The sequence below is a fragment of the Habropoda laboriosa genome, unplaced genomic scaffold, assembly GCF_001263275.1.
Source record: "Habropoda laboriosa isolate 0110345459 unplaced genomic scaffold, ASM126327v1 scaffold222, whole genome shotgun sequence".
NCBI classification, from domain to species: Eukaryota; Metazoa; Arthropoda; class Insecta; order Hymenoptera; family Apidae; genus Habropoda; species Habropoda laboriosa.
Genome location: NW_017100319.1, coordinates 406,200 through 424,830, shown reverse-complemented (window position 1 = coordinate 424,830; position 18,631 = coordinate 406,200). Strand labels below are relative to the sequence as shown.

Here is an 18,631-nt window from a genome sequence, read left to right as displayed (position 1 = left end):
ATTTAGTAATTGTGTATGTTATGTTTTTATTAAAAATGCAAAGCGCCTGCATGGAAGCGAAAGTGTTAAAAATATACACTACTGCGTGAAGCTTGGTATTTTTCAAATATATACCAATTTTGCAATACGGTATCGAAGAAATAATGAAAAATTTATGAAAGGATGAAAAAGAAAAGAGGCAGATGAAACTGATGCATTTCAATTATACATTAGCTGTATATACTATACGGGAGCTCTTCTATTCTTAAAAATTGTACTGTAAAGTTGTAACGATAGATGTAATAGATGTAACGATGGTTTCTAAATATGTTTATTAATTAAAAGAAAAAACTCTGATTCGTCGCGTAAGACGCTAAACCACAGACGAGGTATAGACCTGTACCGAAATTATACTATATAATTTCAAGATTTAATATCTTTTTTTTTTATTTTTTTCTCCCCCCCCCCCCCCGATAATAGCATTCATACATAAGTATATTTGATTAGTTTTGCGCACGCGCATCAGTGTAAATCAAAAAATTCAGGAACATAGAATACCCCATGGTATGCTTTGATAGCGTTTAACTTCTTTAATTAACGAAACAATAATTAAGTGGGGAATAATACATTGTAAATTTAGCACAATGAACGGAAAATCAGGTATAGTGTAAGCAGAGAAATTGTGGATTTGAATAGTCAGGTTGGTTGTGGCTATAGTACAGAGTTTTGATCGTTAGCGACATAACCTGCTGTGCTTGTCAGTTGATTCTAAGTTATACGGTGCAATTTTTACGAAAGAGAACAACGGTTTGCACAGTTATTGCAAACAACAAAAGTATTGATAAAATTCATTGTATGTAACATGGAATCGAAAAATGTACATGTCTACTAAATATGCAAGAGACACATTACTTTCTCCTACTCTTTCTTTGTTTTCTTTTCTATTATTTTAATATTTATGGATTCTAGATAATAAAGCATTTATAAGCTTTTTTATGAAGTGTATAAATTTGGCTTGAGGGCATGATTATAATTAAGCTGTAAGCTATACTATTGTAATTCTTGTTTCAGATACGGTATAGTAATAAACATTCCAACAAACATTGGAGCATAGTTAATGTTGATATATAAGGCATATTTACATACATAAAAGCCCTACAACTAAAAGGCGTACAACTCAACGCTAGACCGGTGAGTTCCAACACAAAATATTGCTTGGTAGTACGGCGGACACTCAAAGCCAACTAACCATGTCTGTACAAAGTGTTGCTCTGGCATCTCTCACGGCCACCTATACCGACTCGGAGGGCGAAGACGGGGTGGAAGACGACCTTCAGGAGAATTCGAACACTCCCCAGGGGGCCGCCCCGCATAATGCCCAAGTCGGTCAGCCCCAGGCTTTCACCAGTCCCAAATCTGGCACATCAGCCTCAAATAGTCCCGTTGTTGCTCCCAACGTCGGTGGCAAGTCTAGTAACGATTTGTCGAACGCGCCCACCTTAGTAACTGATGTGACATCTAAGGTGCAGAGATTGGTTTCATACTTTGATGATACAATAGTCTCCGATGACGAAGGAGTGGTGCAGGCACCGGTCGATGGACAGCCTTTTGAAAATGGAAGGCCCTCCTCGATTACGGAATGCTCACCCTGTTGTCAAGGAGAACAATTAGTTTCAGATAGCGAGGTGGATCCATATGGCGTCACTATACCACCAGAGCCGCCGGGACAGTGTCCTGTGGAGTTACAGGAGAAAATAACGAAACTTTTTAGGAAAATGGAGAGTGGTGGTTTGGATATGAACAAAGTTATACAACAGAGAAAGGATTTCAGAAATCCATCTATTTATGAAAAGCTCATTCAATTTTGTAGTATTAATGAATTGGGTACTAATTATCCTCCAGATAGATTTGACCCGTTCAAGTGGGGTAAAGATTCTTATTACGAGGAACTTGCCAAAGTTCAAAAGGCTGAGATGGACAAACTTGAAAAAGCTAGGAAAGAGAAAACAAAAATCGAAATTGTTTCTGGTACAGCTAAGCGGCCCAATAATTCTAGTACAACTGAAGATGATGCTAAGAAAAGAAAAAGTAAATGGGATCAAGTTGCAACGGGAACCACTGCCTCGGTAAAGCCAACTGTGCTGTTATCTCAACCAACTCTTACAACATTAACATCATCTGCGACTGGTACCAAAGCAACGGTAATATCCGCTTTCGGATCTTTACCAAAGAAAAGACTGTAACATATTCTGTAAATCATTTGTAAATATCACTTTTTTCGAGAAAACAACACTTCATTCTTCATTTAAAGTTGTGTCGCATATAAAAACATTACACCGAAACGAACTCCGTATAAATATGCATACAAATTCGCGCTACATGCAAATGTATATTCATACCGGTATATATGATGTTATCTATAAACCCGATTTGTCAGATTTGGTTGGATAGTTTCATTAAGTTCAGCAATTCGGCACTTCATCATTTCATACATGACGAGATAAAGATATCCTGAAGGTATATCATTACTGTGATTACTGTCAAGTCGGCTTATCAACAAGGATACATTCAATCGATTCTTGTTGGTTGAAAGTATAAAAAATTCAAGGAGAGATGAAGGAAGAACCAGTATAGAAGCTAAGAAAGAATGATCGTGAGATTAACGAAATGAGAAAATAGAATGTAATTATATCGATTAAGAGATATCAATTAACAATTATATTAATTTCCTTTACACTTCCTTTTTGTGTAAAATATTTTAAGAGATATCTTGACATTTATGCTCTTTTAGTCATACTTTTTTTCTACGTTAATAACATTTTTAGGTTGTTAATACGTTAAAGAGGAAAGTTAAAAACAGAACAATGATAAGTTTTGACATAAAGAGAATTCCTTTCTCTTTCTATGAATATTTTTATTTTAGAGATCGACAAATACGAAAATACCATTGTAAAATATGTACACTATAACACGTGCTGCCATTACGACAAACTTGAAAATGGATAGAATTTTTTTCTGATTTTGACCAGCGATAAAGAAAAATACATGTTTGTAATTATAAATATAAAAACCAAATTCTTTGATCCAGGATTAGAGTACACTTGATTTAATTACTTGTAAATGGGAATAAACAATTATTAGTTATACTTTTATACGAAAGATTTGTATTCTTAGAAATCCTGTGTCCTGTGTACAGTATATGTACGTAAATTGCGTGTAAACTTATGTTCAAGGTTTGAATGATTTTCGATTAATAAAAGTCAAAAATTTTTTAGGAAAATCTATAGTTTCTTGTTTAATGTAAATATTTGAATTTTTCTTAACTTAAGCGAATGTAATATCTGTTTATCTTGAAAAACATGTTACGATTTCAAGTTGACGCTTCTCGATCAAAAAGTGGAAGAAAGAGTTGAATATTCGCACTGCTAGTTATAGAAAATACTGCTATAAATATGACGAGCACTCAAAAAATATACTATAGTAATAATACGATAAATTGTTTCAATTTATTTACACATAACGCGTAGATGTAGATTTTCGTGTCAAATGTAACGTCTCGTTCAAATTTCAAATGACAGTCATATGTCTTTGAATAGATAACAATATTAATTAAAAATGTGTAGTTACATCTATAGTTCTTTCAGTTTGTGACAACTTTCCCTGTCAAGTTGCTCAAAGAAAAAGAGTTATAAAAATAAATATGAATGAATCGTTTCACTAAAACGGAAAACTCTTCCTATTTTAGCACATTTTAGTTGTTAAGTATTTTATCATAACACTCTATACCTTTAAATAATACGAATAGTGTCATAAAAGTAGTGTATTAAATGAAAGAAATCTATTTTCATAATATAACCTCCAGTACAATGCGATGTACCCACAATTAACGTATTCGAAGGTATGTATGTAAGCATGTATTTATATCAAATGTGTGGTATAAAAGACGAAAGGGGACAATGTAAAGTGAAAAAATCATTACAAACTTAGAAAAAGTTAAAATCAACCTTCAATCATTTTTAAGTTTTATCGGATGTCTATTCAACGTTTGACTTTTGCAATCAACATACTTACTTAGGAATACGCAAGGATAAGGTCATTGAAAGCATAAAGATAAAAATACAAAAAAACAAGGGGATCTAACGGAAAGTGTGAGATAGAAGGGGAATAATAAAGACAGGAAAGCACTGTAATTAGTTTTTTGGTCACATCTACATTTTATCAAATGACTGTGGATAATACTAACAGCAACGAACAAGTTATCCTTGTAACAGGTGGTTATGATCACACTATCAAAATATGGCAACCTCATACAGGAGTTTGCCAACGCACAGCAGAACACATAGACTCGGTAATCTTCTGATGTTCAGCATTAAATTTTACTTATTTAGAGTTTTATTATTGTGTAAAGCTCTTTTATTTTTAGCAAGTCAATGCGTTAGACATTACACCAGATAAATATCTAATAGCAGCTGCTGGATATCAACATATAAGGATGTATGACTTGGTGTCAAATAATCCAAATCCAATTATTAATTATGAAGGTGTATCAAAGAATATTACAGGTTTAGGTTTTCAGGTGTTTCATCATTATAATTTATTTAGTTGCTTTCATTTTTATAGTAGAGATTATTGCAAGGTTTTCAGTACATCTTATTATGTTTAGGAAGAGGGTAAGTGGATGTATACTGGAGGTGAAGATTGTTCAGCAAGAATTTGGGATCTTAGGTAAATATTTACAATTTAGAGCACCGCACTAACTTTCCATAGAATATGTATATTATAAAAAATAAAAATACGACGATGATGATAAGAACGAGAGGAAGAAGAGGAATATTAACATGAAAATTGCAGGTCGAGTAGCTTCCAATGTCAAAGAATATTTCAAGTATCAGCTCCTGTAAATTGTGTGTGTTTGCATCCTAATCAAGCAGAACTTATTGTTGGTGATCAAAGCGGCGTTATACATTTATGGGACCTACGTTCAGATCATAATGAACAACTGGTACAAAATCTGCAAAATAAACTTAGCAGCATGACTAGGAAATGTTTTGTTTCGTCAGTAATAGTAATGCGTGAATCGATCAATTTTAATTCCATCTCAGTTTATTGAAATAATTGTTTTTCATGTAAAGATACCAGAGGCCGAAGCGTCCGTGCAAGACGTTGCAATCGATCAAGATGGAACGTGTATGGCAGCGGTGAATAACAAAGGTCATTGTTACATTTGGACACTCACGGGTGGTGTAGGCGATGAACCTACACGTCTTAATCCTCGTCACAAACTTTCGGCGCATAAACGTTATGCGCTTCGATGCAAATTTAGTCCCGATTCTACGTAAGTACATTGTATTAAATATATCAACATACAATCAAAAAATATTCATATATAATCATGTGGACATTTTTATTAACAGTCCACGATCATCTTTTCTTTTTCACAGACTTCTAGTAACTACATCTGCCGATCAGACTGCTCGAGTTTGGAAAACTACAGATTTTTCAGAAGTGCAAGTACTTCAACATGAGGCAAAGCGATGGGTCTGGGATGCTGCATTTAGCGCTGATTCACAATACATATTTACCGGTAACAACATATTTTCTGTTTATTTCTTATTATCGTTTTTTGTACGTTCAATTTCAACATTTTATTTAATTTAGCTTCGTCCGATGGTGTTGCAAGATTATGGAACGTGTCGACAGGAGCAGTAGAACGAGAATATCAAGGTCATCAAAAAGCAGTCACTGCTCTTGCATTCCGTGACGAAGTACTGTCTGTCTCCTAAATAGGTCGTACATTTATTTTAATTTTTATAACTTTCGAGTAAAGTATTGTGTTTTGGTACAACTATAATAAGGAATGTCCTCTTAGTCCATAATTTGTGTCACACTACGTGATTCTTCTGTTTTTTCTTTTTACTCGTGTCTTCCGTTTTCTTTTTTCGATTTTATTGCATATGATCTTACAATGTGTTCTCTTGTATATTATTTAGTTCAATCCCAGTCTTAAAATAGTTTTACATATTTCCAAGCATATACATATGTAAACCATGAAGTGATTTTATACATGTGCACATAATATTAATTTTATCTTCGAATATGCCATTAAACATAAAATTGTCTACAATTACGAGACCTCACAAGGAAAAAAAACTAATAATAATAATTTTATGTGCTAATATATATATACATATCTACCCGTTTAACCAATTCTAAAAATCCAATTTTGCAAAATAATCCTTTTTCTAACTATTGGGATCTGTATTTTTTCCTTTTTTTAATACACTTTAAGTACATTAAACTAAAGGCAATTTTTCTACTTCTCCCATTTCTGTGAATGTTTCATCGTCCATTGTGTAACTTAACATGAACTTCAATGATACTGTTTCCTGCAACAAAAATTAGATGACGTTAAAAAAATGTTGCTGATTGTTTGAAATTTAAAACGAAAGTAATGCCATTGTTTTCACCTTAGTAGGATTTGCAATTAACATAATTTGAGTAATTGCCGATGGGGGAAGAAATGGATTATGACCAGGCAATCCAGTTCCAGAAGGTGGCTGGAGTCTACATTTACATCTCTGAAACCAAAAAATAGTGATTATCTTCTCGTATAACAGCGCTGTTTAGTAGTTGCGTTAACAATAATAGAAAATTATGAAGAACTTGATAAATATTCGAAACTTACTTTTGGCACCACTGCTTGAAACAAGTAATTGCTAAGCGGCTTTAAATTCTTACTCATTGTTGTAATCACTACAACAAACACATCTTGTCTTGGATTATCTAAGGCAAAATGAAGCAAATGTTACTGTATGAATGTAATTAGGCTAGATAAGAGTAGTTTTATGTTACTAATAACAGAAAAAAGAATAAATAAATATAAGAATAACGATTACCTGGTTTTATATCTTGAAGGCTAATATTAATGTCTGTTAACGGTTTGATTTCAGGTTCTGGATTAAGGGAATTTTCTATCGACGATGTTAATGAAATAGCGTCCCATGTGCTTAATCGATCGTTGCATCGATTCGTATCGAGCTTATCATTTACATTACAGTCCATGACGTTTTTAAAATTTGTACCGTCTTGAGATGGAACATTAATGTTTGATACGAAACGAATATTACACGTTTTGTCATTTTTCACGTTTGTAGTCTTTAATGAATCAGAAGAATGTGAAGAACTGCCACCACGAGGAAAAATCGCCTGATCATAATTTTCTGCTGAAGGTTCAATATTCGATGTGCGAATTATACCTTGATTACTATGCGAATGGAAAACAGAAGGGAGAGAGAAAAGAAGTAGATAGATTAGTAAAATAAGACACGCGATATACAAGGTGATTCAACTAACTCGACAACCTGAAATTGCTCATAAACTATTCGCTGTACGGAATAGTGCATGACGTAAAAGTTGAGTGATTTCAAGGGGGACATATGTTACAATAATTATTTTTTTCTACATTGTTTTTACACATAAAGTGTTAAAAGTCACCACGGTTTTTTTTAATTGAATACCCTATATTTCTTGCCGGATATTAAAAGGGAATTAAAAGCTGAGTAAATAAATATGAAGGCCTAATATGTCGAAAATGAGTATTTATTGAGATATTTACGATAGAAGTTCTATCCTATTGAAATGAAATTTACAGGTAGAGAGATATACTTCTGCGTGTTTTCGTGTAAATTCGATCATATTTATTTACTCATCTTTTAATTCCTGCTGATCTTCAAAACTTTATGTATAAAAACAATGTAGAAAAAATAATTATTGTGACATATGTCCTTCTTGAAATCATTCAACTTTTGCGTCATACACTATTTCGTACAGCGAATAGTTTGCGAGCAATTTCAGGTCGTCGAGTTAGGTAAATCACCTTGTATAATCAGACATTTACGAAATTTCACGCGTATATATTATTCACCAACCTTCCCGATTTCAAACGTGAATTGGACACTGTGCCTGATAAACTTTGCTTAAGCAAAGATTCTCCCAATTCATTCAACTCCTCCAGTGCTCTTGCTTTACTGTCAATTTTCTTTTCAGACACGTTGATTAATTCATCTGAAAATGGAACGTTATTGACCATTTGTTCATTTTAGTAATCGGTCATATTCACTACTAAAAACGTTCGACTTGTTTAATGTATCAACGTTATTATTCAATCGACAGAGCATGTGTGTGTTGCATTTTACGTTCACGGACCTTTTTTACTTTTAGGTAAAACATTGAGTGGCTGCATAACTGAATCGGTCATTAAAAGACTTGCATTAGAAATCGAAGTAACTTCGGAATTTTCAGGTTTTCCAAACGAATTAAAGATGTCTCCTAAAACTTCCATATCTGATTGATGATTTGCTACCACTGTATCATAACTTGCATTTATACCACCACTTTCAAGAGGAACGTTCTCTATTGGAGTAGACAGATCTAATAAATACGGACTAATGTCGAAATCTGTCTTTGCGTTTACACGTTCACCACGAACTATGACAGTGGTGTATTTCTCAAACACTTGTTCCAATTCATCACTTGCAGCAAGCACATCACCTAATGTAGATTGTTGAACATACAGCTTCTTTTATAATGAATATTAATGAAAATGTGGATAGGCAATTTTACGACGGATGTAAAAGAATAACGTTTACATTTTTCAATAGAATTTCAAATATTTTAAGATATTTACCAAGCATTCCTTCGTTATCTTGAGTTTCATTTGCTAACTTCAGTACAATTGGTTTTAATCTTTCACAGGCTTGATGTAACTCCTTCATCAATTCAAGGTCTTCTTTACTGGTTTCATTACAATTATAAGAGTCTAACATTTCTGATAATAATTTTGCATTGTTATGAACAGATTCTAATTCCATTATCCTACGTGAGTTCAGTTGTACCCTTCTTTCATCCTATGAAATGGTGATCAATTTATTTTATAAAACTCTGCAGCATTTCAAATACTGTTCACCTACCTCTCTCACCATAGTTTTAATTAATCTATTCGCAGCTTGTAGATCATCAGGATTTTTGCTCTGTAGTAGCTTTTGTAACAATTTAGATTTCTCCTCGTCATCAAATATTGTACTCTTAGTTTTCGACACTTTTAATCCTTCCTCTTGAGTGTTATTTATAGATATACAATCATCCTAAATGTACATGTAAAATTTGCCCATTTTAAAAAAGGGGATAAAAAATGAGTAAACTTGGATAAAAAGTATATAGAACTAACCTCGATAACACCTTGCTTTCTCAACATTTCATAGGCTTCTTTAATTTTTAATTCTTTTGGATATTCTTTTGTCCATGTATGTAGTAATTGCAATACCTTTTGCCGTACCATGATTGGTGTTTTACCACCTAAATACTTTGGTGAAACTAGACGAATCATTTCATTTAAAAAACGAAATTTACCAATTTCTGCGTGAAAAGATGGCCCGCATCTCCTCATACATGTGTCCAATAACTGTCATATGAAAAGTATCATGTAAGAGTTATAGAATTTTTATTCATTTAATATTTATAGTGATTTACAAGCAGAAATTATGTTTCATTTTAACTTGCATCATTGGAAAGTATTAATTTTTCAACAATAAATAAAAGTAAGCCGAATAAAAAAAGGAAGGCAAAATAACTTTTTCGTTGTTATCGAATTTCTTATCAGGTTGGACAGGAAACTTACTGTGAGAGCTTGAAGTGCTTCAGACTCGTTAGATGACTGAATGCGCATAGCTAGCAATTTAGTTCCGATTTGAATACCTTCTGTTTCTTTAATAAGCATTACACAGAATGCTTCGGTTGCCGCTATATCGGGTTTTTGATTTTGCGGATTTGTTACCCTTTCTACGAGAAAAAAAAAGAAGAAAAAAAAATGGGGAGAGAAAGTTAAAGGAAAAAAAAAATTGAAAAGATGTATTACGTAGTCCAATGTTAGTCGGAAAAATACATATTTGATGTACTAACTAACCACAACTTAACGTCTATAATATAGATAAAGGTTTTTGTAATAGTGAGCATTAAAGATAGTTACAAACGTATAAAATTTTAACTTACGTATTAGAGCCTCCAGGCTTGTTGTTACAACATCCATTGCTATAGTGTCAGTAATTTCTTAAAATTCACGCGTTTTAGGTTACATGCGTGTTCATTTGACAGCTAACACGAACGAAACTTTCAAAGATACCATTTTGATACTTTTCTCGTAAACACAAATGCCCCCAAAATTAAATATGATTTGTCTCGATAAGGTGCCACATTTACAATTAGTAACTTATTTATTTCAGTTTTGTCTACTACGATTATTTTAAAACGCTCAGAAAATATTTTCCGTCAACTTTACTAAACTTTTGGGTACAAACAGCTGTTTGCAACGTAATTCCCCGTACAATTCTATTCGTAGTTCTTTGAAAACTGAGGGGCGCTACGATAAATACATTCCTTTGCGGGTGTAACATTAAAAACACTTTTAACAAGAATCGTCCGATGTTCTTGTTAAATATGCAAAATTAACAATTTTCATTTAAATAAATGTTTATTCATAATTGTAAATTTTATCATATTATCTGGTAATTTAACCGAGTATGTATCAGTTTGATAAATGTATGCCTCTTTTGTATCGACAATGTACACACACGCACACACGCAAACGCGCGCGCACGTGCCCTACGCCTTGTCTCGAGATGCAAGTTTGACAATAACCCATGACTTAAATTTTGTAAAATTTTCAAAAAAATTCGCTACATCTTCCTCCAACTTTATTAAACATCAATGAGATACAATTGAAACAACATTTAGATATGTGGAGTAAAATACCAGTAGACGTACAAGGGAAAAGGGAAAAGGGAAATGTGAAAAAGAAAGAAACAGGCGTATATTATACGTATTTCCCTGTAGAATGTAAAACAATAAACAGCATCAGATATAAAAAATGTTGGTTAATAAGAGGATACATTGTACAACAAAATTATATCATATTTTAAAGGTTTACGTTTCTCAGTTTCATTTGAAGCTCAAAACGCCGGTTTGTTCTTACGCCCTTCAAAATCGCTCTGCACTGCTCTTTGCATCTATGAAAAGAAAAGAGAGGAAAGGAAAGAAGATATAAAAGATAATAACAAATTATTTTTTTTACCTTGCCGAATGTGAACTACTATTTCTCAAAATACAATCGGTAGCTTTGCGTTTTCTCATCTTAAATCCAAATCGATTGTACGTCTCCTTATTTGAACCCTTCGATAACTGATCCCCTTCCTCGTTTAAGTTAATCTCTCCTTTTGTTGATTTATTGATCCTCGACGTAGCTAAAAGATAAATGCATGTTGAAATATTGTTTATCGTTAACGTAGAGCCTACTACTATATAATAAGTATGACGCATTACTGAATGCAGTGTGTCTGTCTTTTAATCGATTCTTTGCATCTGCAATAGATTCTGATTTGGTAAATATCTTGTTATGGATATTAGCGAAATTTGGCACCTTCTTCGTCGCAGAGAGCCATTTTGTATTTTGACCTGTAATAAATGAGAATATCTATATTGTTTTATATTTTAACCGATATGCAATTCTGCAAAATAATAGAAATACCAACGTGTGTATGATCCTTACAATATAAAGCATTTATAGCGTAAAATATATTTGACAGTACTCACGGGACATGAACTGCTGCGGAGGTGTAGCGATATTAACATTAACAACAGAAGTGGTTGATTTGCGGCCAATTTGTGAAGGAGTAAAGGGATCAACGGTAGGAATGACTTGGCCGCTATTCGATCTCGATCTCCTACGGAAAACACTTATCCTTGACTTCAAAATATTCTTTTTCAGGCTAGCTGTAGATGTGATATTTTTGAGATCATCGTCGGATCTGTCCTTTTTATTTAAACGCCCACCGGATCGAGTATTGTAATTAGAATTCCTATTTGATGAGGAGCTTGTGAAGCGTATTTTAACATTTTTCTTTGCGGATTTCTGGTTCAAATTATTTTCTTCAACATCTCGTTTCTCTTGCAACCGCTTTCGTAAATTTGGAGTCTTAGGTTCGATAAGTTCATAGGTTTCATTTTTTATTTTCATCCCCTCTTGTTCATCTTCCATTGTTACGGTTACATTATCGTTTTGACTGCTACGTGTACTGCACTTATTTAATTTGGAAGTAGTATCCCATTCGGGAGACATTTTTCGTCGTTTGCATTTCTTCCCTGGTTCATTAAGTATTTCCTTATCCTTGGGTGTAGAGGATATAAGAGATCCCGAAGAAGTTTGACTCGCGTCGCCACATTCATGCATTAACATCATTTTACCACTCAGAGATTTTTCGCGGAGACGCGTTCCGGTATTTTCTTGTAACTTATACAACGTTTCGTTCTGTTCATCGTTGCTATAGTTTTTACTCCTAGTATGTCTTTTGCCTGGTTTGTTAGACATTTTTAATAGTTGCCGCGGGTGATCGAATGCAAAATTGAATATTTTTCGAGAAACATTTATATTGTTATCGCCAAAACGATCATTTATACGTATCTTTACCATAGATGATGATACAGGTAACGAGGATGGCATAATTGTAACAATATTGGGAAGTCTTTGGAGCAATACTATTGGTTGTTTCAATTTAGTATTCACGTAAGGAAAATACTCAATGGTAGATGCCTTTGACTTTTTGGATCTTAATTTTAATTTTGGAGACCTTGATACTATTTTTGTAGGTTTTGAAAACCTTCTTGTGCTATACTTGACACCAACTGAAGGCATACTTGTACTTCTACTGGTTTCTTTCGTAACAAATGTTGATGCATAACGATTGGATAAGCTGCAACTTGCACTTAGGTCAGTATCAGATACATGCAACTTTAATTGCATCTTGTTATTGTTAGGCAATTTCTTATTTCCCTGGAACTCTGACAGAGAGTTCTCTGTCAGTGTCAATCTTTTCCGTGTTCTGAATACTCTTGAAGATCTAATAGGATGTGCCTTGGCAGATGGCACACTTACTGGTGATTTCTTGGGAATCTTGTGCTTGTACGGAGTAACATTCTTTATAATAGGGCTACCTAATGATTTCGAGGCATACAAATTCATTCTAGTTTTTCCTGACCACTGTTTTAACAACTTCGGTTTCTCAAGAGTTTTATTTGAATATAAATTGGCACATGAAGAATTGACAAATTCATCGGAGCCCTTTGTATTTTTGCTGTCTGAATTTAAATAACGCTTGTCATCTGATAACGACTGACACAAATTGATTTGCTGCATATTATTCATGCTACTATTATTAGTGGGCACATTTCTTAACTTTGCTATCAAATGTTTCTCATTTTGTGCAGGTTCTTCTTTACCTGTGAATGCAATGTCTTTTTTCCTTCTTTTCAAATTCTTATGACCACTGGAACCATTAACATCGGTTCCTGTTGTTACCCCTTTGCTTCTTGCAGATGTATTATCTGACAACTGCTTTCTGTACTCTAAAAATATATTAAATATTAGACTAATAATGCTAAAGTGCGAAAAGAATGATGGAATAAGTGTGAAATAGAGAAATGAAACAAATAAAATGAAAACAGCACGCACATGCACACACCACCATCATACATGCAAATGCTTTGATTTGATTTAGTAGAAAAATTATTAATATTACATTACATAAAACAAAAAAATTCATTGTTGCTTTTCGAATACGATGTATCTACAAATGCATTTAAACCTTATTTAAGTGTACCTCGGTCTATTCGTTTAGGAGACATTATAATTGCAGAAAAACGTATAAACAAAATAGAAAATCTTATAAAAGTGCTGACTATATGTAGAGAATCAAACAGTTCAACATATTATACGGCAATCAACGGCGGTTAATCAATATTCAGTCGGAAACGATATTATCGACAGAGCTTTTAAGGATTATTTACAACTAAAAACTATATAGACAGCATCAATTGATTATAATATTGTAACGACCGCTACATGAAAAGGCGCATATAGACGCCGATAACGGCGCACTCTTGAAACCGTTTAAAAAACATAAGTCTCCTGTAGGCGCTGACGGCAGCGCACCCTATAACAGCGCGCATCATGGCTGCGCAGGACATTTTCCCGCCTTAGGAATACTAGGAAGAACATAGAACAGAGCTGCTTAACTTCTTGCTCACGAGAAAATTTCCCCTCCCAGGGTTCCCCCACTATGCGACTGAGATGATCTCACTCGAGTTGCGGCGCGGAGTGAGGATGCGAGAGGGAGTCCTCCCACGACAACTCCAGCGACTGCCTTTTGTTTATGTTACACATTCTGCGTATCCGTACCAGTCATTTCGTACCAAAAAATTATCGCTGGAGTTGTGGTGGGAGGACTCCTCGCGTCCTCCCGCTGCGTTCCAACTCGAGCGAAATCATGTCAGTCGCATAGTGGGGGAACCTCAGGAGGGGAAATTTGCTCGTGAGCAAGAAGTTAAGCAGATTTGGTCTAAACCATTCACGTACAACGCAACTTCCCCTCAAGCGCCTGCAGTGTAAGACCCAAGAGTAGTGGGGATGACCTGAACCGCCTATTTTGCCTCCATTTTGCCAGGCTGTGACGTCAGAGACTTCACTTTAGGTTTGTCGGACCTATTAATTAAGAGTAATTTGAATAAATAACATCTTATGGGACTTGATGTCCACGGCACTGGGGCGAGAAGACCCTTGCCACTTTCGTACCGCTCCCAACGTTACCGATTTAGCATAGAATAAAATTACAATATTAGCAGTGGTTTTAGAATTAAACGTAACTATGAAATTATAAGTAAGAAAGTAACGTAATTGTTTATCAGTAGATGGATGATGATTCATCATATGAGCATGTTCTACTGCTGTGAAACGATCGTGAACAGTTCTACCCACGTAAGTACTTACTTACTTGATCCAATATTGTACCTACATATTTAGTAGTCGTGTTTACTACGAAGGATAACTCGTCGAGGTAGTACTTATTTATTTACACACAAATACATTTATATTAGAAATAGAGAAATGAGTAAGCAAGGAAAGGAATACGGGTAGACAAGGATAGAGAATTTGTCAAAAGTGACGCTAACGTCATCTCGCGATTGGCTGGACGAACTTACAGCTTGTTATTAAGAACACAGAATGTGAACAGAGGTATTAGACAAGGAACGCACTACTATGCGAGAAGGATAGAGAGAAAACGTTTCCTATTGGTTCGTGGGTATCTAAATTCCGCCTTTTGAACGCTATATCAAGTCGGTCAGGGAGAAATCATTAATAACTTAATAATTACCATGATTTTCTGAACTTTTAGAATTGAAGAATCAAGTGCGAACCTTTAGCAACTTTCTCGTATAAATTTCAGACCCTTTCAGTAATTAGTTATTAACAATTTTAGTACGTGATGTCGGGAACGATATCGCATATAGTCAAGTATCTTTACGGTTTTCGCAATAATTTCATAGCTTTCTATTAAATTCTCATGCAACTAGCTGTATGTGTCTGAAAGTCAACTTCCTTAGCTCCGTTCTCATATAATTTTTATTAACATATTCGGTTTAGTTTAGAAGTTATTAAACATTATATAGGAGAGTCCCCTATTCATCGTACTCGCGTATATGTAGTCAACTGTTACAAACAATTGCTAATATCTAATAAACCGTACAACTTACGACTACCAAACTAATTGCAGAATATAAATAAAAGTTCATTCTACATGCATCGAAGTGCATAATTAGTCAGGCATGCCTATTGAAATAACGAAAATGTCTTACGATTGAATGCGGCGGGTGTAATGCTCACCTAAAGAACGTTAAATAACTATCAAACCACAAGGGATATGTTAATAAAAATTATATGGGAATATAGCCAAAGGATTTACCTTTCAGACTCGTATAATTAGTTGCATGCGAATTTATTAGGAAGTTGAATGAAATTATTGAAAAACCCGTAAAGGTATGCGGTATTGTTCCCGACATCACGTACTAAAATTGTTAATAACTAATTATTGAAATGGTCTAGTGCGTTAAAACCTATGTGAGAAAATTGCTAAAGGCCCACACTGCATTCTTCAAATCTAGAAGTTCACAAAATCATCGTAATTATTGGTGTTATTGATGATTTTTCCCTGGCCGACTTAATGGCAACCTGGCCGCCATCACTTAGATACCCGCGGACCAATAGAAAACGTTTTCTCTCTATCCTTTTCGCACAGTAGTGCGTTCCTTGTCTAATATCTCTGTTGACATTCTGTGTTCCTATTAAAAAGTCGTAGTTCGCGTCACCAAATACAAGATGGCGTCACCGTCACTCTTCTATCCTTGCCTACCCTTATTGCTATCCTTGCCTAACACTCGTCACGACTGCTATCCTCGTCTTCTCCTATTCTTTCCCTTGTCCCTCTTCGCTATTACTATCTTCGTCATCCTTGTTATATTTAATTGATACTTATAATCAATTTTCAATTACTTTCGCATTACTAATAATGTATAGATAGTAAAATACAGTTTCTGGCTTATTTTCAAGTGTTTTAATTATAGAACAATTAATGTTTATTTGAAGTGTCAAATAAAACTGTTGCACGCTTTAACTTAATAAAATAGCTTAATTTGTTAATTTCACATTGAATTACATTTTTACAATGTATTAAGTGTTAGGTCTATCCCGTACATCGTTTGTGGCGTCAGGTTTATCCTATATGTACATATGCACCTCGTCTGTGCTCACCTCGCGTATTAAAAAGTTTTCGTGTCCCTAGTACCGTTTCACTATAATGTTGCAAAAAGTAATTGCTTACATATTTTGTTTCCGTAACAGAATTCCAAGTATGGAGTATGATATTGTAATAAGGTGAAAACTTTTACAGCTATTGTGAATTTTCTTTTGAAGAAGTTAGAGGTTCATATAGATACATAAATAAATATATGTACAGGAAATAGACACGAACCTTTGGTGAACTTTATGCCAGTGCTTTTATTTGCGGTGAATGCCATAACTGTTTTATGTCTATATAGTGAACATGTTAAAATCGTAGCAATTTTTGTAATTCTCTGTGTGGGATGTTGACTTTTTTTTTGTCCCGTGGCGTGAACATTGTTGAAAACTTGAACCTCAACTTGCTATAGTTGCTCAAGTAGGTATATTATTATTTCAAAGATTGTATCTTTTCGTTTTCGGTATCCTTTCTTTTGTCTATGTTATCGAATGTGCTAATGTTGGAATTAAATTGTATCCAACATTATATAGTAGCGTATGACTCTCCGTACGACGCAAAAAATCACGAATGGGTTTCAAATTAACGAAACTATGGAGAAAAACATAAAACATGCAGCATTCTAGATTTGATTGCTATTTGAATAAGTATTGGGGAAGAAAGTATTCCTTATTGCGTGATACATATAAGTATACGTGTGCGCGCGCATTCGTATCGAATTTCATAGGACGTTGCAAGCAAGTTTCGATATTTGATCGCAATATAAACATAACACGACACATTCGTGCGAATATACATATGTATTTACATACACGTACATATATTATCGATAATATACTGCTGCCAAAGCTGTCATATACAGTATAAAATGTGGGGAATAATACTCAATATGTTTAAAAGTATTTTTATCTTTACTCAAAATAAATATACGCATGTTGTATTTCTTCTACTTTCTTCAAGTTCATCAGAAAAAGTCATTATTAATCATTATGCATATTTAAGTTTACGATGTACATGCTTAATCGATAAATCGTGTACTGAAATTAATAAAATTTCTCATGATTGTTGTTGAATGTGGCAAATATCATCGTTGTTGCAATAGAAGAGCAAATAAACACGAAATATGTATCGATTGTCGAATTACATATTTTTATAGTTACTAAAGCGCATTGTAGATAGATAGGAATATTTGCCATAGTATTATTTAGAAACGATTCAAATTCATTTTTCTCCCAAATTGAATGACGCTAATTACTCTGTTGTCGGATAATAATACAAAAAGTAATAGTGGTGGTGGTGGTGATGCATTATCTCGATATAACGGTACGTGATGTTGTCTCGTTCAAAGCATTTCTCGATTAAGCACCGGTAGATATAATGTATGCGTGTGTTACTAATAACTGTGAGGAATTTCACTATTCAAAACGGGGTTCAGATTCGTTCAAATTCGCTCCACGTATTTGTAATATGCAAAGTGTTTTTAAAAAATAATTTACATTTGCAATGGTTATCGATACTAGTGTTTTGTTGGATTATAGAATACAAGAAGGATATCGAACAGGAATATATGTATATTTGATCCTTTCTAAATATCACATAGAAACGCGCACTAGACGCCGCGGTGGCAGTGCCAACAGAGAACACATACACACATACACAATCAAATGTCTTGGAAATATAATTATTTCTCGACTGCAGTGCCAACTTACTTATTTAAATATAATCTCCGTCAAAAAGACTCGTGTAAATATTTATCTTTTTACTATGTTTTTTTTCTCTTTTTTTTTATTTTTTCTACTTTTATTCTTGCTATTCGTTCTTATAAAATATAATATGCTTATATACGATTGCCTATCATTGCACGTAAGCATAGTGTGTATAAAATGATGAAAAATTGACGCATCTTTGTAAAAAGATGGATGTTTTTCCACAGATATAATTCCAGCAAACTAAATAAGCATAGTAGTGTCTCGATA

The 18,631-nt window shown here is 34.0% G+C and overlaps 4 protein-coding genes across 6 annotated transcripts; 2 read left to right on the top strand and 2 right to left on the bottom strand.

Annotated features, from left to right (window-relative positions):
- Positions 1–534: 534 nt before the first annotated feature.
- LOC108574167 (SAP30-binding protein) lies at positions 535–2,348 on the top strand. 2 transcript variants are annotated; one of them, XM_017936698.1, is made up of 2 exons: positions 535–639; positions 1,051–2,348. In XM_017936698.1, exon 2 carries the CDS (start codon positions 1,230–1,232, stop codon positions 2,220–2,222), a length of 993 nt encoding a protein of 330 aa, XP_017792187.1. In that variant the 5' UTR covers positions 535–639; positions 1,051–1,229; the 3' UTR covers positions 2,223–2,348. The 2 variants fall into 2 exon arrangements, with proteins under 2 accessions (XP_017792187.1, XP_017792186.1); XM_017936697.1 differs by having other exon boundaries at positions 535–679.
- A 1,391-nt stretch (positions 2,349–3,739) lies between these two features.
- On the top strand, positions 3,740–6,516 carry LOC108574141 (target of rapamycin complex subunit lst8). Of its 2 annotated transcripts, XM_017936664.1 has the most exons (9): positions 3,740–3,877; positions 4,055–4,327; positions 4,403–4,555; positions 4,643–4,704; positions 4,831–4,981; positions 5,112–5,314; positions 5,421–5,563; positions 5,638–5,766; positions 6,455–6,516. In XM_017936664.1, exons 2-8 carry the CDS (start codon positions 4,202–4,204, stop codon positions 5,760–5,762), a joined length of 963 nt encoding a protein of 320 aa, XP_017792153.1. In that variant the 5' UTR covers positions 3,740–3,877; positions 4,055–4,201; the 3' UTR covers positions 5,763–5,766; positions 6,455–6,516. The 2 variants fall into 2 exon arrangements, with proteins under 2 accessions (XP_017792153.1, XP_017792152.1); XM_017936663.1 differs by lacking the exon at positions 6,455–6,516 and having other exon boundaries at positions 5,638–6,111.
- On the bottom strand, positions 6,180–10,378 carry LOC108574140 (ADP-ribosylation factor-binding protein GGA3). The gene is made up of 11 exons (XM_017936662.1): positions 10,027–10,378; positions 9,656–9,816; positions 9,206–9,439; positions 8,949–9,122; positions 8,666–8,885; positions 8,185–8,529; positions 7,908–8,043; positions 6,861–7,162; positions 6,665–6,783; positions 6,447–6,557; positions 6,180–6,365 (listed from the first exon to the last, which is right to left on the bottom strand). Exons 1-11 carry the CDS (start codon positions 10,061–10,063, stop codon positions 6,273–6,275), a joined length of 1,932 nt encoding a protein of 643 aa, XP_017792151.1. The 5' UTR covers positions 10,064–10,378; the 3' UTR covers positions 6,180–6,272.
- Positions 10,379–10,948: 570 nt separating this feature from the next.
- On the bottom strand, positions 10,949–13,797 carry LOC108574131. The gene is made up of 5 exons (XM_017936651.1): positions 13,686–13,797; positions 11,623–13,431; positions 11,353–11,484; positions 11,105–11,273; positions 10,949–11,039 (listed from the first exon to the last, which is right to left on the bottom strand). Exons 1-5 carry the CDS (start codon positions 13,708–13,710, stop codon positions 10,949–10,951), a joined length of 2,226 nt encoding a protein of 741 aa, XP_017792140.1. The 5' UTR covers positions 13,711–13,797.
- Between the last annotated feature and the right edge of the window lie 4,834 nt (positions 13,798–18,631).